This window comes from Octopus bimaculoides, chromosome 1 (genome assembly GCF_046866305.1).
Source record: "Octopus bimaculoides isolate indiv1 chromosome 1, ASM4686630v1, whole genome shotgun sequence".
Taxonomy (NCBI): domain Eukaryota; kingdom Metazoa; phylum Mollusca; class Cephalopoda; order Octopoda; family Octopodidae; genus Octopus; species Octopus bimaculoides.
In genome coordinates, this window is record NC_142928.1 from 86,059,093 (window position 1) to 86,081,388 (window position 22,296).

General features: G+C 36.9%; 1 protein-coding gene across 4 annotated transcripts in view; it reads right to left on the reverse strand.

Annotated features, from left to right (window-relative positions):
- The window catches only part of LOC106880040 (uncharacterized), a 34,320-nt gene extending 19,581 nt beyond the window's left edge, over positions 1 to 14,739 (reverse strand). The window contains exons 1-4 of one of the 4 annotated variants that reach the window (XM_089353225.1): positions 14,602 to 14,739; positions 12,282 to 12,412; positions 4,557 to 4,628; positions 2,860 to 2,962 (exon numbers count right to left, since the gene is read on the reverse strand). In XM_089353225.1, the coding sequence (XP_089209351.1) occupies positions 2,860 to 2,962; positions 4,557 to 4,628; positions 12,282 to 12,325 (219 nt within the window). In that variant the 5' untranslated portion in view covers positions 12,326 to 12,412; positions 14,602 to 14,739. Of the gene's footprint in view, positions 1 to 2,859; positions 2,963 to 4,556; positions 4,629 to 12,281; positions 12,413 to 13,181; positions 13,321 to 13,423; positions 13,827 to 14,601 lie in introns of those variants that run through there. The other 3 variants (XM_089353216.1, XM_089353208.1, XM_089353229.1) reach the window with 3 other exon arrangements.
- Positions 14,740 to 22,296: the final 7,557 nt, after the last annotated feature.

Genomic DNA, 22,296 nt, shown 5'->3' on the forward strand with positions numbered 1-22,296 from the left:
AGGAAAACTAAGTCCACCAGGAAGCATATGATGATCCCTTTTTTCTACAGCAAGAGCATCATCTACATCCACTTGGTACCCTCTGGCCAAACTGTTAACAAAGAGTACTTTGTGGAAGATTTTGAGGGGTTCAGGAAGAGATTTCATCACAAACAGTTAAAGCATTTCCACAATGTACCAGTCCACAATTCCATCCTGGTAACCAACTACTTGGCAGGGATGGGCATCAAAACTATCCCTCACCCTTCCAACAGTCCAGACCTTGTTCCTTGTGGGTTTTGGCTATTCCATAAGCTGAAGGAGAAGATGAAAGCAGTTGCAACAAGAGTCGTGGACACCTTCACTTTGGAGGACTTCATAGAGTGATTGGAGCACTACAATAAATGCATTGAGGTCCAAGGAGCCTACTTTGAAGGAGATTAGTTTTGTACTTCATGGGTCGGATAGAATTTTGTTGAGGCAGATTTTCTATGGGCTGGATGTCCTTCCTGTCACCAATCCTCACCAGTTTCCAAGCAAGGTACTATTTTCTCATAGCTAAACATGTTTTTCACAGAAGACTAGAAATGAACAGCCTTGCTTGTATCACAATAACACAACTATCACAATATCTAGACAAGGGTACACACATGTGCATGCATGTGTGTGCGAGTGGCTGCAGAGGTATGCAAAGACTTGTTTGAAAGAAACGAAGCCAGCAAGCTATGCAGGATATGCAATGTTAGTGTGCATGTACAACAAAGTACAAATATGTTGCAAGAAAAATTGGGTATAAGAGGCATCAGATATAACGTGCAAGAGAGAAGACTGAGCTGGTGTGATCAGGTAATGTGTATGGTTAGAGACAGCAGCATAAAAAAAAGTGTCAGTCTCTAAATGTAGAAGGAACCTGTGGAAGAGAAAGACCAAGAAGAACGCAAGATGAAGTAGTGAAAACTGATCTAAAAAAGCTGAACCTCACAGAGATGACATAGGACTGAGACAATCGATAGTTTACTTCACTTGAGAAGACCTATCCAGCTAAGTAAAATGAAGGCTATAAAGACACTTCCTTTATGTCGATGCCCCCACCCCAGCATACAATCTGTTGCTGACAAACCTCTCCCCACATCCCATCTTCCCAACAGCTACCCTTCTCACACCATCTTCCCAACAGCTACCCTTCTCACACCATGTTCACCATTCACTATACTTCTCTCCATCTTCCAATCCCCCCTGTTGACTCTCTTCCCCACAACATATCCTCCTGACAACCTCTCCCCCTATTTTTGTCTGCTCACTACATTCCCTCTCTTCTGATTCTCACACTTCCTTCGCAATCTTGCAAACTTAGCCACCTACTCACCCTATCCAATCCTTAGTCCCACTTGCTCCTTCAGCTTTCTCTCTCTCTCTCTTATTGGATTAGCCATGAATCTCCTTTACTTCAAGACACCTGTTTCTGTACCTCTAAAGGAGCACTCTGTCGGTTACGACAATGAGCGTCCCAGCTGATACAATCAACGGAACAGCCTGCTCGTGAAATTAACGTGCAAGTGACTGAGCGATCCAGAAGGCACGTGTACCCCTAACATAGTTCTCAGGAAGACTCAGTGTGACACATAGTGTGACAAGGCCAGCCCTTTGAAATACAGGTACTACTCATTTTTTCCAGCTGAGTGGACTGGAGCAACATGAAATAAAGTGTCTTGCTCAAGGATACAACGCGTCGCCGGGAATCGAACTCAGGACCTTACGATCATGAGCCGAATGCCCTAACCACTAAGCCACGTGCCTTCTGTACCTCTACTCATACCCTAACTTCTCATCTGGCAAAAAGCTCCCTTCCTCAATATCACTCCCCACCCCTCAGTTGAGGAGTTTTGTCCCGTACGTTATTTTGTGAACTCAGTGCCGCTGGTGCCATGTATGAAAAAAACGCCCAGTACAGTTTGTAAAGTGGTTGGCATTAGGAAGACATCCAGCTGTGGAAACCATGTCAAAGCAGACAGTGGAGTTTGGCACAGTCTTCTGACTTGCCAGCTCCTATCAACAGCATGAAAAAAACAGGCATTAAGTGATGATGAAACAAAGGAGGGCTTCTTTGAGATTCTGTCAACCAAATCCACTCACAAGGTTTTTTGGTCTGCCTGGGACTACAATAGAAGACACATGCCAAATGTGTCATGCAGCAGGACTAAACCCAAGACAACATGGTTGGGAAGCAAGCTTCTTAGCCACACAAGTATATCTGCACCTCACTCTCTTTCTATATGCACACACACACACACACATAACAAAATTATTAACAATCTCCCTTTAATAAGTTAAAGCTGTCAAAGAAGATACAGCAAGAATCAGTTATAATTTACATCAGCATAAATTATCCGAAACGTTTAAGTTCCATTCTTTTTTCCTTTTATCCTTTCATTTGTTTCAGTGGTGCTAGGGCTCCACTGCCTTGAAGGATTTTTAGTCAAATACTCCAGTACTTTTTTTTTTTTTAAAGTCTAGTACTTATTCTGATGATCTGTTACTGATCTCTTTTGCCGAACTGCTAAGTTACAGGGTACATAAACACACCAACACTGGTTGTCAAGCCATGAAGGGGACAAACACAGGCACAAAGACAGACACATATACGATGGGATTCTATCAGTTTCCATCTACCAAATCCACTCACAAGGCTTTGGTTGGCCCAAGGTTATGGTAGAAAACATTTGTCCAAGGTGCCACACAGTGAGACTGAACCTAGAACCATGTGGTTAGGAAGCAAGCTTCTTACTGCACAGCCATGTCTGCACCTACAAATTAATATCAAATTAAAAATAAACAGTAGTAAAATTAAACAAATGGTAAAAATCCTTCTTTGCTACTTACATTTTCAGGTAAAGAAAGCTGTAATGTTAAGCAGACAAATTGTTTTTGTACATCATCTCCAGTAGACGGATACAACTGGCAGGTTATTTGTTGTACTGAACCACTGCAAATACAAAAATTATAATTATTAGATTAATCTAAGTTTTCCTATGAAGAGAAGTGGATGAAAAGTTTCTTTGAAGCAGGTGCATGGATTGTCTCTGTGTCTCTAGCTCAAAGTGATGAACCCAACACTGACCCTAAGTTAGAAAACATTCAAGGAGACTAGCTGGATCTGCCTAAAACAATGTCAGATTTTCCAATGATGTAATCAGCCTGGTATGCTTTTGATCAGATGTCAGAAGATGTGGTACCAACCGAGCAGAAACCTTTTGTCATGCCAAGTTCATTGTGCAGAATATTCTCAACTCTCTCATGGAATATGCTAATATCATTGGCTATTTGATATATAGTCAACTGCTTGTCATCTACCACGATGTGGTGAACACAATCAATGTTTTCCTCAGTGGTGGCAGTTGCAGGACATCCAGACCCTGGGTCATTTTCAAAACTGTCCCTTCCCCTCCTAAATTCAGCTACCCAATATCACACTGTTGATAAAGCTGGAGCATCATCCTCTAATGTAGCAATCATGTCAGTATGAATGTTGTTGGGTGCTAAACCCTTTCTCTGCAAGTACTTGATAATATCACAATGCCAAATTTTGTCCATATTCAAGAGAAGTCACAACTAGTTACTTTTGAAGTCTTCCTTGAACAGTCAGATGTCAGTTCATCTGGAAAGAAACAATAATTAATAAGAAGGGTCGAAATTAATGCATGCAAGATTTCACAGCTCTAGCATCACTCCTTCAAAGTCAGCCTGTGAACTTTTCAGCTTACTCTCATAGAAGACTTCCTCAGCAGGATTGATGAATGCAACTATGAGTATGATCTCACCTGCTGCATTATAGTGGCTGTGTGAATTTAGTAGTGCTGCAGTCATTTGTGTAACCCAAACCTAAACTAAGCTAATCTTTCCCCTTTACCTCTACCAACTTTACTACTCTCTCTCTCACACACACATTATTCTTTTTGCAATCACTTAATGTTGACATCCATCAATCTCTTTCTACCATCACCTGGTCACCCTCCCACCCCTCTTTTTCTACCACACCACTTATGTTGTTTCTTCTATTCAATCTTATCACCAATAACATATAGTTATTACTGTTTCTTCAATCACCCTCTTACATCTATCACTGTTTCTCTTACACCATACTCTCTCTTGTATCACCCCCATGCCTTTCCCTACTTTACTCATTATACTCTCTCTTCTCACTATCTCACCTCTATTTCACTCATTTATTCACCCTTGCAATCATTTTGGCTTGAACAAATGAAGACAATGCAGAATAGACAACTCTTAATCTTGCAAACAAGGGAATTTCTGTAGTGCTAATGTCATGATAAATGCTTCAGTACATTTTGTAAGCTGACTAATGTTAGAAAGGACATTCAGATACAGAAATTGTATCACATTCTGGGATGTGCAAATGAAATACAACCCCTGATGCATCTTGGAGAAACCTCAAATAAGAACTAACTCAGGTTGTGATGTGTCCAATTCATGTGAGCAAGCATAAGCAGAAATGTAAAATGATAAGAATTGCTTACAAAACTAAAACAAACGTAAACAGAAGATCAAGTAAGCCTTACCAATCATCTCTTTCAACAGTCAACTCATTTATGTAGATGGACTCTAAAATATCAAGTTCTTCCGAAAATCCACTGAAAATAAATGAATAAATTGATTAAGCAGAGAAAAATAAATTGACCTTTGATAGTTTTTTTGTCAACAAACACAAAATGGAACAGATTATTTTAAAGGGATTTTGTTTATTATTGTAGTTTTTTTTTATCTTTTGGTTCTCACAAAGGATGAGGTTTTTTAAGCAATTGACAAATCTTGATTAAAGATTTTATTGCAATTCATGTTCTACACACAGATTTCCTTTCTACTGGCAACTCCCAAAGAAGAGACACTTGTTCATTCCTCCAGATCTAATGCAGACTTTATATCCATATACAGATAAAATAATATGCCTTCACTTGAATCCTAGTAGACTAACTAAAGTTAACTTCAAACAGCTTTTCATATTTGTGTTTGTTAGCCTGTTGACAGCCCCCATAATTTGGTGGTTGAGCAAAAAGCAAACTGTGGAATAAGTATTACACTTGAAATAAGTATTGGGGTCAAAGTGATCAACTAAACCCTTCAAGGAAGTGTCCCAGCATAGCTACAGTCCAATAACATTAGCCACTCGCATGTTGAAGTACTAAGACAAAAATAGTGATTGAAACTTCAAGGCAATATTTCTTACTTAAAGTCAGTTCTGTTCCAGATACACAAGTATTTTCAGCTGATTGCTGGTACTTGGTTACTAGATGACAACTTACTACTGAAATAGCAAAATAAAAATCCAATCTAATACATGGGGTACAGACTCTCAAATTCTTTTTTCTTAATAAAGTCCAGGTGAACATCTTGAAACTTTTCAAATGCTTTTAAAAACGTCCACCTATGTTTTCCATATTTCACTGACTATGGACCAGTGGCTTTCTTCATCTTCCACTGCACAGTTGTCAACTTCAGTAGCTGGTCCATCTGCTGGAGACCAGCTATCAAAGATGGTCTTTTGGAGTAGTCCCTCTCTCTCACAGTGTCCTCAACATTAAACAATCTCTTGTAATAGCATTTTAAAGGTTTTACTCACTGTCAATGAGAGTAAATGAGTCTCGGCCATTCTGAATATACCACTTTGTAATCTAGAATACTTCATGCTTCTGATCCTATTGTCACAGAAAATAGGCAAACCTCCAGCTTTTAGCTACTTCATATTATTCCTGACTCCCATTTCTTTCCTCCAGCCTCTCCAAATCAGTCTCTTAGCTTTTAGACGCTATCTGTTGTACCATTCTGCGACTATGTCATTTTCCATCTGGTTACTACCTTGCCTCAGTCATGTATTAGATCTGTGGTTTACAGCAGGTTCCCTAGCAGAAACTCTCAATCATCTTCTATGCCATAAATCTCCATCTCCTCCTCCTTAACATACACACCACCTACGTCTCAGAACTTGTATTCAAAAGAACAATTTTAAAGTTTTACATACTTCATGTAAGATAGTCTTGAGTCTTAGAGCTCATCTAGCTTTTACTCTGATTTCACTATTCTTTATGCTGAGTGGTGCATTCTTTACTAAGGAAAGACTTAGTATTTACAACCAACTGTTCATCCCATTTTCTGGTATGTCTGTAGTGTATCAGGCTTATATGTTCAACTAAGTGATAGGTGTTCAAGTAGCTAGACAATTTCCTAAAGTTAGTGTTGCAAATGATTAAGTAATTCATATTACAAAACTCCAAGTGCTTTAATTCTTTGTATCCTATCCACAGCTTCCATGTAAACCAGAATAGCCATCTTGTTGTTGTCCATCATTTCCATTTAAGTCACCAGCTGTGATGAGGCTGCATTTATTTGCTACTGAGGTGGTCTGCAAAAGGGCCTCAGAGAAATCCATGGTGCATATACAGAGATCACTGCAGTTGTTACATTGCCTTTCATTAGTACAAGCTTAATTACCCTAGCATATATTCTGACTACTTCAATTATTTTATCCATTCCTCTATCAACAAAATGTCAACTCCACCCGCTTCAAAGAATTTGTTCTTGTGTTCCTTGCCTATCATGAATTCCAGGGTGACAGAATCATCATTTGCACAGTATTTTCTGGAACTTGAATTAACATTCTCAGGTGTTTTTGTTGTTTTTTTATACCAAACTGTAATGATGATACTTTTATCAAGACAAATATGACCATGTTTATAATAACAAACATGATCAGTGGAAAACAAATCTCAATACAAATAGTATTTCATTAGCAATTATTAAATGAAATGGCATGAAGGAACCACAACACAAATGACAAGTTCTGGGAAGGTGTTGTTATTGTGAAAACTCTGCATATATGCCAACTTCTAGCAAATGTGATACATATTCATGCACACCTCTTCATCTGGATTATAGAGAGCTATTGGAAATTTGCCCCTAGCAAATAATGGTACTGTTGGGACTTTGTGATGCAGACTTTCCAAAAGAAGAATTAAATTGGCATGATGTTGTCATGCACATATGGTATGGTGCATTTGAAGAGAAACACATGCACTGGTTGTAATTCATCAAAATTCAACTGTTTGATAAATACATTTGAATGCTTTTGATGAAAAGGTGGTATGGCTCAGATATTGTGATAGTTAGAAACCATTTGTCTCTCTTTTTTTCAATGGACCAGGAGACTTAATGACTATCATATCAGCCTTTCAAGGTATCACTTGTCATTTGGGTAGAAATTTGTCGTACAGTTAAGATTTTCAGAAGATAAATTACTCAAATGGAGCCAGATATGAAATGGTTTCATACTGCGCAAGAAGAGCTCATACAACATATTTGTTTTTCCTTAAGCTTTTAGGAAATATCCAAAGCAATCTTCTTTTGGCTCCATCATCACTTGATGTGCACATATAAGGAAAATATTCAGAAGTGTCTTTATGGCCAGAAATGTCTTCAGGAACCACAAATGTGATTCTGTACTTGCACATCAATATTTTAGTGCATTTTCATAATTTCCTGAGTTGGTCCTTCATCATTGGCAAACAAGTCACAGATTTCAGTGAACATTCCACTGCTTTATATGGTTCATGATAATTAGAGTTGCTTTTGATTTGTGCAATTCTTGAACCCTACCATTCAGCTGCTATTTTCACCAGGTTTCATCTAAATATTAACAGAAAATTATATAGGAATGATATGATTGTTCAAAATTTATTACTTTAAATTGATTTAACAGAGCAGAAAATCCAATGAAACGGGAACATGTGAGGAAATCGCATGGAATAGTGATTCCATCATGGCCCATACATACAACCTGACGATGAAATTATTCCAAAAAAGGATAGATTTTATGATTGGTTACTAAGGATGATGCATATGGATCCATTGTTTTTTGAAAACAGTACAACTTTTTATATGCAATATGACAGAAACACAAAATTTGCAAACTGAAATTCAAAAAATGAAACTCAATGACCAAATATGTTGGGTTATAGTGGTCACATGGCAACTAATCTAATTTAAAATAAATCTTTAATTCATGTCATGTTAAACATCATGCCTTTTTCACTACCATAGATGGAGATCTCACCATAAAAAGAAGCTAGCTATGTCTGAACTTAATGTGCTACAGTCAGTTCAAAATACATGCTACTAAAACTTTGAGGGTATGAGCCAGATGTTACATCCTCACAGGTCCACAGGAAATGCAAACTCAATTATTATCATCTCATAACAAAAAAACCCCCCACTAAATTTGGCATTTTATTGAAATGAAAAACTAATGCTGCAGCCATCAGAAAGAAATACATTGTTTGCACAATTAGTCGAGTTTTGGTGTAGAATTCATATCAGAAGGAATTTAGATGAGGCTCACCACCACCTAATCTCTTGCACACAGTAGACATCCCTTCATCTCTGTTCTAACATCACTACAATCTCTCCAGCTCTATCCACTATTCATCATTACCAGCACTGATGATGGTAGTCCAGCACTGATGATGAGTTTCTGTTGGTTAGTAGATTACTGTTCAGTGTGTTTTTACCATCTAAAAAGAAAGGTCTGTGCAACTATTTCACAAGTAGTTGGGGGGGGGGGGTTCTCAAACATGGTCAAATGTTACACCCTTGAATACTCCCATAACTGTGCACAGCACTAGCATGGTAAGTCCTACATGCAAAATAAGGGGTTTTGATTATTTTTATGCTTATGACGGCTTTATCAAGTTTTTTTTTTATTAGCTGGATGCTCTCTCTATCACCATCCATTTTACAGTATGAACTTGATGCATTTTATTGCACCACCAATATTAGGAATGTCATCAGCCACAACTAAAGTGTCCCCTCAACACTTTGCCAGTTTTTATTAAAGATTATTGTTCCATAACACAGGCTGCCATCCCTGCTGTATGAAGAACCATGTCTCCACCATGCAGAATTTTGTAAGACATTATCTTGCAAGTTGGGCCACCTGCTCATGACCCCACTCCCACCCATTATGTTGTGAAAGAAGTACACTGCTAACTATAAAAGTATGAGTGGAGGATTTTCCAGTAGATATGTCATTTGTTAGGAGAATATAAATATCTAAGTGTAAAGTAGGGCAACTTGCAGGACATTTATGGGTTGAGGTAATGGCAACTAGCCATTATACATGCCATAATGGAGCATGAGCAGCTTTACTTGGCTAGACATAAACAATACTGAATATGGTTGTCGCTTCTAGAAAAAATAAAAATATCCATCACATGAAAAGCACTCATCATCGTCATTTAATGTCCATCTTCCATGTTGACATGGGTTGGACAGTTTGATAGCTGGCCAGATAGAAGACTACTGTGTCTCTATAAAATGGCTGATGATAAGAAGGGCATCCTGCCATAGACACTCTGTCAAAGCATATAGTAGAGCTTGGCACAGTCCTCTGCCTCAACAGTTCCTGTCAAACTGTCCAACACATGCTAGCATGGAAAATAAAATTTTAAATGATCAGCATCCAGCTGTAGAAACTCTTCCAGATCAGATTGGAGCCTGGTGCAGCCTTCTGGCTTGCCAGTCCTCAGTCAAATCGTCTAACCCATGCTAGCATGGAAAACGGACGTTAAACGATGATGATGATATATATAAGCATATACATATATACGCACACATACACACACAAATTATTATAAATAAGGATGGTAGATTGGTAAATTCGTTAGAGAATCAGATGAACTACCACAAAGCATTCCTGATCTTGTGTTCAAATCCTACAGAGATCAACATTGCCTTTATCTTTGCGGAGGGTCGATAAAATATAGTACCTGTCAAGAACTAGGGCTAATGGTATATACTAACTTCCATCCCCAATAGTGCCTAAATCAGAAACCATTATTATTATTAGAATGTTTGAGCGAATGTGTTGTTTACGTCGTAAATAATTGGAAACTTCGAGAAACAGGAAATAAATCTTGTGTGTGTGTGTGTGTGTGCGTGTGCTGACGCGTACAAGCAAGCTCTAGTCCCTGACCCAAACAGGAGGGGCAGTTAACTCCAAATAAGAATCGACACAGCGTGACAACCAGACCAATCCATACTGGTATGGAAAACGTAGATATGCGATGACGATTATAAATACACACACGAACACAAAATTACTTCAGAGAGAAAATGAGAGATTTGTATGTCCGAGTGAGTGTGTACATTCTCACTTTTGAACGTTAAGATGAAAAAATTTCAAAAGTGGCAAAGAATTAATTATTTAATTTTTTCAAGATCGACCGGTTTTATTAACAACCTTGTCAACAAGCAGCCATAAATGAAATATCGAAATATTCAAGACCAATATTTCTCAATAGTAGTCATCAGCCGACAATTCAAGCTGGAAGCAGAAAATGTTTGAGCGTCGAGAACACAGCTGAATTATTCTGCCTTTATTTTTTCGTTCATTTGTATGTACAAAAACTCAACTGGGAAATTGCTTTAGAATTTAAAAGACAATCCAGTTGGAGCTTTGGAAGAAAAAAAAAAAACATTAAACATTTTTTAAAAATTTAATAATTTTGTTGTATTAAAACGACTTACGAAAGAAAAAACTTTTTTTTTTTAAGTCAGACGTTAAATATACCCAAAATGATAGTGAGGGATTTTATTTATTTATTTTAATACGTGTGAAATTTTGATCAGGAAACTGAAGCGTTGTTGTTGTTTAACTGCAGGTTAGCCCTAGTGGAGCAGACCTATCCCTAAAAAATATTCTATCCCTATCAACAGTGTCTATTTGTATAGCGATCGGGAATGATTTGGGGCTTTAGCTGCTATTTCAAGCAAATTGAGCGACCCGGGAAAGAATTTTTCGTATATTATAAGAGATGGTAGAATAGGTAGGTTTCTCTGCTGGGGTCGACTGAGTTATCTAAATCTCACTACAATAAATACGTGGCTCTGTGTCAATGTCAAAAATCATTATTTTATAAAGTCAGTTGATGTGTCTCTTTATGTTCTGAGTTCAAATCCTGTCAAAGTTAACATTCCATCCCTTCCTTCTGGAGTAAATAAAATAAGTTGTTTAACCTCATCCCATGTCAGCCCTGATCGAGAGGACCTACAACCAAAGGCGCTATCAACGTTACCCCTCCTCTCTCTCTCTCTCTTCTGTCTGTAGAGTTATTTGAGGGAAAGTCGGCAGTTATTTCTACCAAGTCGAGAGACCACGAAGATATTCCTTGGTTGAATCGTGGAATACTGGTTGTTTATAGCCTCATGTAAAAACTAACTGACTGAATGGAATTATTATCAAAAGCGTTCGTATGATTTAGGAACATTTAGGAACTGTTTCAATGCATCAGTTCCTTCTAAGATTGAAGGGTTACGTGGCTATTATTTCTGACAGATGGAGTTCACAAAGAGGTTCCCTTGTGATCCATTCTACCGCCTATACTTCTACAGATTTATCATTACGTGCTCTGGAATCATGAGGTCACTAAAAATAGATTCGACTTCAAGGGTTACTTTCTGCCACATTCTCGGTAATAACATCTGTTAATTACAGAATAAGCATTTCTGAAACTGCAGTTACGTGTCAAAAGGAAAACTTAGCTTCCATAGAAGTCCAGATACAAAAGAAACCTTATATCTGTAGACACACCATATATATATATATATATATATATAGGTAATCTTCAAGTTTAGTATATATATATATATATATATATATATATATATATATATATATATATATATATATATATATATATACATGTATATATATTATACAAAGAGACCAAATAGCCGATCATTTTTTTATTTACCTATATTCATTCTAGCCATGTATTGAGTTTCACAGCAGGTGTTTGCAGTACGTAAACTATGTTTATATATATTGTATATATCTTCCAACATTTATATATATCATAACGATTATGACATTATATATACACTGTGCATCATTACGATTAGCATCAATATAGAAACGAGTGAATGAAATGAAATGAAATCGTAGTAGAATCGCAAGTCAATAAACAGCTGATAGGAAGGTACATCTGATAACATTAAACTGCATCTAGTTCTTTATACTATAAACCGAAGCTTTAGCTGTCAATGAACTGACTGAAAAAAAAATGTAGATGACTTGTAGGTGACGTAACCAGCCAGCAAAATGAAGCTACTTTAATAATAGAACAGATAAATAATATTTCTATAAAAATATTAGTTACAACACTGAACTATCATTTAAATATCTCGATAATATAATTTTTTTCGACCTCATTAAAGTAATAAACCCATTTATTTACCTTTCACTGTTCTCACCGCAAATTGCATACGCCTGGTCCTCCATATTACAGTCTCGCACTGAACGTATTTCACACCGCAGATAATAACTTATGTAATTCCGATATAAATCGCTTAAATTTCACATCTTTATCTGAAACAAAACAAAACAAAATAACGTGAGGCGATCTTTGAGTTTAACGTGCCACTTGCACTTTTTTTTTTATTAACTTTAGTTATTATTTGTTCGCCAATCTTAGAAAATTTGTTTCATTTCTTTTGTGTGTGTGTGATGCTATGCTGCGGCAAGTTTATGTCACTGAGGATATTTTTTTTTTAATTTTTGGTGCAATTTAATATTTGTATGTGTTGTTGTTGTTGTTGGAGCTGTTATTGTTGTTTAAGATGTGAGTGTGGGATTATATCAGATTGTTTTGAATATTGTAGTTTTTTGTGTGTGTGTGTGTGTGTGGTTTATAAGATAGGATGGTACGATAAAAGAGAGATTTGGCGTTGGTTTCCAGCCAGCTGACCGACTGCATAGAAGTAAAATAATCCAATTGTTCAAATTTTTTTGTTGTGTTTAAATATCTGAAGTAGTAAGATAAATTATTCACAAACGGAACCTTTTTTTTTTTTTTTTACTTTTTTTCAATTTCGAAAACTGTAACTTTCGCAAGCAAATTATCAAAATAATAACAATGTTCTCTTGCAGTAAGAATTTACAAAATAACTAAGAAAATATTACTGAAACTGTAATAATTTTTTTTTTTTTTTCTAAAGTAAAGAAATTTTATGTCAATGCTCGGCAATCATAATTTATAAAATAACTTTATATCATGGTAAACCAAATATATGAAATAAATAATTACAGAACATGTTCATAAACATTTTCAAATAATCTATCACCATCATGCTCATACCTGTCATTGCGCCATCTCCATTCAAATTCTTTCAAGTAACTATTGAAAAGTACTTCAACTGTACCATTTATTACCTTCCAAATTTTTGTTGGTATGAGTCAAAAAGGACTCAATATTTGTGTGTGTGTGTGTGTGTGTGTGTGCGCGTGCGTGAGCAAGATGAAACGCTTTTGTGAACTGAAGTTCACAAAAGAGTATCCATATGAACGCCAATTGTCAAAGAATATAACTGATATACTTGCAATTTTCTCTGAACTGTGGATCTGTCTTGCTATCTTATATTTCTTCAAAAGAAACATTTCTTTGAATCTCATTGAAACCATAATAGCTCCAAATACTCACTTCGGGCGTTTTTTTTTTTACCTATAGCATTCTTTCTGGGGGGATTTTTCGTTTCGCCTATTACCACTTTGAAATAATCATCTGGGATCTTTGTGATTTGACGGGCAACACTTGTTTTCTTAACGAAACACTTTCAAACTTGGGACACTGGTAGAATGTGTCATACAAAACAACTTTTTCTCTTAGCCTTCTTAACAAAAAAATGTACATCGCAAGTTATTTCATGTTAAAGTTGTCGTATTTCTGTAATTTCAACCAATCACTGACGTCTATTCAGCTGAATACAGTCAGTGCTGACCGGTCATAAAAATGTTATTCCCTGTGACATATTTCATCCGGTTTAATCGTAATTTATACGCATATATTGTTTATATAATAAATTACGCTGTGCGTATCTGTGTGTGTATATTTTTCCCATAACCTCACTCATAACCCTAACCCTAACTCTAAAACCCGAACCCTAAACTAGAGTTTGATTTGAAGAAGATTTGGCTGCTATTTCTAGGAAATGAAGCACTTGGTGGAGGTGCATTAATAATTCTGGTAGCTCCAATAACAAGTACAAGCAATATTCAAGTATTTTGATGGCTTTTTCCCCTTTGTTTACGAACAGTCTAGTTAATCGGAAATGTCAGAACTAACGGGGATTAATACCATATACACCGTCACAGCAGTTACTGTATTCAACTGAATAGACGTCAGTGATTAGTTGAAATTATCTAAATAAGACAATTTTTAACGTGAAATAACTTCGAATACAAAATTTATTATCTGTTCTATACCACAAAATATACAAGTATACGAAGTTTGAAAGTGTTTCGGTACCAAAAACACTACATAAAAAAATGTTGCCCGTCAAATCACAAAGGTCCCATCATCTGAGTTTATAGCTGGATAGTTCAATGGTATCATACGCCCGTCATGAACATCCGCTAATCTGTAACTGAAACTGTCTCCGTTTTGTCCACTTTGCATTCTTTGGCAATTGTCGACTTCAGAAAGATACCAAACCAAGCAAACACTTTAATAATAGTTGACTTTCACACACAAAAAATAATAATTAATAAATAAAAATTACTGAATTGTTTTCACCATCTGGACGGCATTACCAACCATAGTCATCCACGCGCTAGGTGTGTCACATTCGAAACCTTGCCAGCCCAGTAACGAACGTAGGCCACAACATATCAGCTGATCTTATCCTATTTTACTGCTCATCGTTTGTCTGGTTGTATTTATATGATGACGTTGTCAAACAGAAAATTTCATGCAGTTTCGCACCAAATCATGGTTAGAAATTGAGATGCGCGAGAGGACCGCAGCGGTTTTCTTGGTCAACCGACAGCTATGCTTCCCTGATATCGTGTTACAAGATCTCCTCTTGCTAAGCATACACTCTCACATTTCACCAAGCACTAAGACTAACATTTTCTCCTCTTGCCCAGCATAACATGTTCTCCTTTCGCTAAGCATAACCTTTTCTTTTCTCGCCAAGCACGAACACATTTTCATAAATCGCACAGTAACTACAGGCGGCCTTATAGCTAAGATCAATATCAACTACAGGTATTTGATATAACAGTTTATATAAAGTAACAATTGTAACATCAGTTTGTAAATAAACATATTAATAAAATCTGAACATTGTGATTGGATTTTTGGAGGTGGAGCAGTATGCAACCAGACCAAATAATACAGCTCCTAGCTAACCAAGTCCACAAGTAAATTTCAATTTGCAGTTAGCTCGACATGTCTTGTAGACCTTTTCTTTCCTCACAAGTCTTCAAGTACACCACACCAAATGTGTACAAAATATCGAGCGACTACGAACCATACAGTGGTTGTATGGTAAATGAAAAGGTTTGGTTCATCAGGATAGTTTGTCTTCATTGTGTTGTATGTTTCTTGAATTTGACAGTAAGTTGGCATGTTATATCTTTTAACCATTGCTCTTAACGTTTGTTTATTGATGTATATATTCTATTAAACTTTTTTTATTACTTGTGTCTGTGGTCGAAATTTTATTCAATGTGCGAGTGTTGTTCTGGTTGTTATGAGTGTGAATTTCGTTGCGGTTTTTTTTTTTTTTTTTGTGTGTCGTTTGTGGTGATGGTAGTGTTTCTGGTGATGATGATGGTCCTCGTAGTGAAGTTGATGTTGATATTGCTGTAGAACATGTTGCTTTTAGTTTTCTCCAGTCAGTTTGTGTGTGTGTGTGGACCAGTTTATTTTCTTGTATTCTTTCCCTTTCTCTTCTTACGGGGACAGTTTTCCATTCTTCTTTCTGGTCATCTTTACCACACGACACACCAAAATGATCCGAAGTGAGGAGGGGCATGTCCTGTGGTATTAGGCGAGGGTTGTTAATATTGTTCCTGTTGGCAGTGCCGTAGTTTTTGTAGAATATGGGTGTTTTCGTGTTGTTGATGGTCCTGCCACTGATGTATTTGGAGCCTCGTTGCTGTTGTTGGAGTTTCTGTGATTGTTACTGCTAGAGAGTTTCTCCACTGTATGGGGTTGTGGGCGCTGTATTTGTGACATTGGTAAAAGTGAAGGTCTTGTCTCCTTTGTAACTCTTTGGAGGAAGAGAACTTTTAAATGGATCATAGCTCTGCATATGTGATACAGGCTTTCTCCTTTCCACGGTCACAAACAACAGATGGTTGTTTTCCGGGAGGTTGATCAGGTCAGGTATGTTTTGGGGATTTATTTGTATAATTAGTTCCATACCTATCCCTTATCAGTTTTGCTTTGTTTTTTATTGACCTCCGGGATTGTACATCCTTTGTATCGGCCAAGACGGCCGCCACTAGGTGATGGTTATTTCTGGCGGTACGTTTATAAGTCTCATTTTTGCCAGGCGCTGGCCGAGATATGTTAGTATTAAGCAGAGTTCCTTATTTTTTGATGATGTGGCGAAAAGGAATCTTGCCTTTGCTTCTGTTTTGGATCTCACTTCAACTGTACCATGTTTTCTTTTCTTGTTTTTTGTTGTTTTTGTTTTGTTTTTTTACCTCGTTCGATGTGGGCATTGCTTTCCTACATACGCCCAAGAGACATTTGTATTTGAGTCTCATTTGCATTTTCCACTCCTCGCAGTTTGTTTCGATGTATTGATGGAGAGGTATATGCACCTTTGTGTGTGTGTTTTTTATCACGTTGGCTGGAAAGTTTAGAATTACCTGTCTTCTTTTTCCTTTTCAACAATTTGTCTGATCATTTTAAATTGTCTTGGTTTAGATTGAATTTTTCGATATTTTTTGTAGCGCTTCCAAAAAAAATGCCTTTTGCAGCTGTCTGGCTGTGTGTTGTTACTTGCACCTGCGCTGCATATCAAAATGCCTGTATTCGTGTTATTGCTGGTAGTTGTTTTGGTGTTATTTATTTGTACTAGTAGAAAAATTCCGCCTGTTGAGGTGGTGGTGACGGTCGCAGCGGAGATAGTCTTTCAAATTTTTTTTTTGTTTTGTTTTTTTGCTTCCTTTACAAATTGTTGCTGTTGTTGTTTCGGTCGGCATTTAACTCGTTCTCTTGATTTGGGAACGAAAAAAATTAACGCCAGTGAATGTTTTACAAGTTAATACATACTGAGAGTGATATACTGTTCTGAGTTTACGACAAGCTATTAATACGGTGACATGCGGCTTATCCAACATATCTGAAAACAATTGTGTTATTTCGTGGCGATGGAGGTTCCTGGTCATCTATCTACGTCATCTACCTTAGCTGTCTTCCTGAATCGTCTGGCTGGTAAAATAATAGACCGATCACATGAAACTATGGTGGCCTGCTCGTGATGACTTATCGTGTATCTAGGGATCCGGTTTCGAATCACAGCTATAACACCATGGTACAAGGAATCGGCTTTTAAGTATCACATAAGCACATATTACATCATTGATTTAACATTCAGTGACTGGACATTACTATATCTCAATAAAAGGCGGTTGCAGATTATTGAGTTTCAAGGTGCTGTTTAAGGAGATAGGTATCGCTGTTGCCTACAACAGTTGAAGAAGTTGAAGAAGCCTGTCAATTTTTCGATTCAAAGCCGAAGGATTGGTACTTACTCTGTACCCTTGCTGATTAAGCTCACACGAAAGGTAGTACTTTAAAAAAATTCTCTAAATATATCTGGTTAGATTTCGAGCAGCTAACACCTAAAGCTAAGACAAAAGCAAAAAAAGGGGGGGAGGATAATATATTACTGATACATATGCTCCCTAGGATGAACAATCATCAAGGCACTCCCATATGTGTAAAGCGATTGTCCCACACATAATTCTTTTTTAAGCGACTCTGACTAAGGTATACAAATCCTATCTGAATGGAGTAACAAAAACATTTGCCATACAGGAAGAAGTCATCTAAACGAGGAACGTCGAGGGAAATATCGATGATTCTTATAATATAGACCAGTTTCACTTTAAGGGGGTATTTTCTGAAATAATATATCACATTATATCGGTATGGCCAACATTAAGCTAGTTCCCACCAAATATATTTAGTAATATAACAACACAGCAAAACTACACTATATACACTTTGAAGAGAAAAGATCTGTGACAGACCGATACATTTCTATCTAAAAGACAACGATACAAAGAGCTTGTGGAACGTTAACAGGCAAGTAGACTAGCAGATAGCCATTAGTTTGACGTCACTGTCCATGGCGAAAAAGATAATAGCATTTTAGTAATTAAAAGGGTCTAATTAAATATTATATTGCTGGGAAGAAGTAAAGTGAAAAGCTAAAGAATTCGACTAACTTAGCTATAAAATTAAATATATTATTCTGTTGTATCTTGGGAGAGTCATTATGTCAATCATAAGCACACACACCAGTTTCTATTTCACTCTTTTAGTTTTATTTGACAATTGGTTAACTATTTAACCAATTAACTAATCAATTGTTTGATTAATCGTTCTGTCAATCAATCAGCTAAATTTTCTTTTTGTCATTATTCACGAGGTTCAATGGTTAACCAATAAAAATGAAGAAGTGAAACAGAAGCAGTGCGTGTGTTTGATTACTATAATGACCTATCCGAGATACAACAGAATATGTTTCAACACGCAAGTTCACATCATGAATCCTGCAACCTAAATACAAAAACGAAATTAAAATATGACATCTAAGAAATGTATCCCAAGAGTAAATTGGTAAACTGAAAGTAGATATACAAATTACTAATTTCCTTTTAAAAAAGAAAACAAGGTTCTGTCAGTGCTCTTAGACTATTCTCACGCAGAATTTATTAACCTTTAAGATTCTTACGCATATTTTCCTAGAAGTACCCAATTCTTTTTCTTAATTTTTTTATGTAACAATGGAACCACTTGAGTGTGTTTCAAGCAATGAATAATAATAATAATAATAATAATGCTGAGACCCCCTTCGGTCATGACTAACCATGTGATTGCACCTAGAAAGTTACCCTCGTAGGCACAAGTCCAGGCAAGGTTGTTTATGGAAGACCAGCACTCGCCCATGCATACCGGCCTCCCCTCTCCACGCCACCAGTGTTATCCAAGGAAAAGACAAAAACCGATACAGCTTGGTACCAGTGATGCTTCCATTCATTTGTACAGCTGAGTGAACTGGAGCAACATGAAATAAAGTGTCTTGCTCAAGAACACAACACGCAGCCCGGTCCGTATTTCGAACTCACAACCTCACGATCGTAAGCTCGACGCTCTAACCACTGAGCCATGCGCCTTCACAATGGTGGTGGTGGTGGTGGTGGTTTCAATGACATTTAAAAAAATTTTACAGCATTGCAAAACATAATCTATATATATAAAAATGAGAATGTGTGTCTGTTTGTCTGTCTGTCTGTGTGAATCCCTAAAACTCGAGAACTACGCAACCAATTTCATTCAAATTTTACAGATGCCTTACTTAGGGTTCCAGTTGTGTTTTAGTCAAAAAAAAATTTTAACTTCTTCCAGAGTTCGAGCACACGGCAACATAATATCTCCTCCACTATTTAAGTATTACGTGTCAAAAGTGAAACAAAAACACTCATGTCAAATACTTTCACTTTAAAAATGAAACTATTCTACTAACTGAAACAATCACATTTCGATACTGTAATGACAGATACTTTGAGAGAGAGAGAGAAAGAGAAAGAGAGATGTATATGTATACATATAGATGTATATGTACACGTTATTCCACTAACTGAAACAATCACATTTCGATACTTTCAGAGGGAGAAAGAGAGAGAAAGAGAGAAAGAGAGAGAAAGAGATGTATATGTATACATATACATGTATATGTACACGTATATGCATAGATATATATATTTAGATATAGATCTATATGCATACATGTATATGTATACACATGTGTAGATGTATATATATATATAGATGTACATGTAATATGTACACATATATACATATATATACATACATACAGATATCTATACATATATACACCCATCACACACAAACACATGCACACAAACACACACATTAGTCATTTGTTTTCTTATCCAAAACTACGTCAAAAGTACTGAACGGATCTTTATGAAATTTGGAAATTATATTCTATGTATAACGGCCATAACTCCCATGAAAATTCATATATTTTTGATGTTGATGAAATTTTAACCCGAACATAACAGATGAGCATTATTTGTAATTCAACGGTACAACAGTGTAAGACTACCCTTTCAGATATACTTTCATTGTGATTTCTGCAATGTGGTGCATAAATTGTCAAGTAAATGAGACGCATCTTTGCCTCCACTGATTCACTTGAAAAGTGTTGAGTAAAATTATTTCGTTGCAGACCTCCTTTGCGTCTTTTTATTATCACTACGACACACATAGTCCCCAGTTGGTAACATTGATTTCAAGGCTTTTCCAGATGAGAGACTGGCATTCCACTTAATGTCTATGTTCCATGCTGGCATGGATTGGAGAGTTATTAATGTAGAAATATGGTATCGTAGCTACTAACAGTTGAGGGTTGCGTAGTCTAGACGGCGTTTTTAGATTTCATTATTCTCTTTAACCCGGGCAAAGCCGGGTATTTCTACTAGTATCATATAAAATAATAGAAAAATTGAAAAGTAGCCTAGACAAGTATGGGAATCTATACGTATGTATGTGTGCATGCCTCTGTGTGTGTGTGTGTGTGTGTGTGCGCGCGCGCGCGCGAGTGTGTATGACTCGCATACGTGCGTAATTGCAATTTGTGAGCAACGCGTCGTTGTATTTTTAAGTACATAAGCATATGTGAGCGTGTGCGTTTTAGTGGGCACGCGCGCGCACACATTACGCATAAAACAGTTCGTAACTTTTTATGTTTTTTTTTCCAACATTAATTAATGAGACACTGCGCAAAAAGATAAGCATAAATGCGCGAGGAGACGAAGGTACAATTAAACACTTGTCAGTCATTCAAGTTGGGCAAAATACTCTTCTCTCTCCCCTTTCTAGCCTCAAAGATTCGAAAACAGTACAAAATTCAGACGGTAGTTTGAGTCTCTATGCGTTCAGAGTTGGTAGATAAATGCCAAAACAAGTTTAAAACGGTAAGAGCTATATATTTAATGATCTGAAGTCCACCTCCACCAAATAATTTAACTGTAAATTATTTTGATATTCAAGTGATTGCAGACTGAATGAGGAAAACATGATTGCACATGTTTCAATAGGGAAAGATGAATGCGAAAAGGTATTTGTATGAGTGGGGAGGGCATGCAGGATGTGTATGTGCTTGTGTTTCTATATGTGTGCGTCCGTGTGTGTGTGTGTATGTGACAAAACTGTCACACAGCTACCCATTCTTATGCACAACGTTAAATATGGAATAAATGTATATAAACGTACACATATACACACATAAATATATAGGCCCACAATTGTTCAACATCCTGCCAGGCAACCTTAGAGATCTACATAGTGTTGATGTGGAAGTTTTCAAAGAACGCCTGGACAGGTTTCTATCTGAGATACCAGATGAACCTACATCGCGGCAGGAGACGCAAAGAAGAGCAGCTCCGTCCAACTTACTGCTTCACCAAAAACAATACCGGAAACAACACCAGGTTACTACAGGTGGTGCACCTACATGACCTCACCCTGGACTGAAACCAGTAAAAGATTTTATATATATGTAAGGAACGACCGTGCGAACTCATAAAGGAGAAATGGTGACGAATGGAAAAACAGAGGACTCCTTTTATTTAAACGCGTCGCACGGTCGAACACAAAATAATATATATCAGATGATGTACATGATATGTTATACGATGATAACATAGATGACCAGTAATGAAAGACCACAACCGTATTAGATGAATAACAGAGATATTTATTATGGCGTTAAAGATGTATGTCTGTGTGTGAGTGTGAAATGCGACATATAAGAACATAATCAAAGACAGGCCGTCATACAAAGAAAAGTGTGTATGTGAGTGAGATATGTATGTGTATGTGAAATATTACAGCAGAGAGAAAGAGAGTCAATAACACGTGAGCAATTATACCAGTTCTTTAGTACACTCTAGGAAAAGTTCTGTATGTGAAGTTGGGGAGGCTGAGTGTGGCAGAGCTGATCACTAGTTGTGATGTCGTGGCATCGATGCCGGGCCGTGATTCTTGTTATACAGATGTTTGTCGCTGGCTGAGAACTCTTGTCTGTTTATTATCGTGGTGAAGCTAAGTCACCTAACAGAATCGAAGAGAGAGAGGTGCCGCGGTGGTTTGGTTTGGTGTACATAGAAAGTCGTGTTGACGCTGGTGGAGATTGATGCTT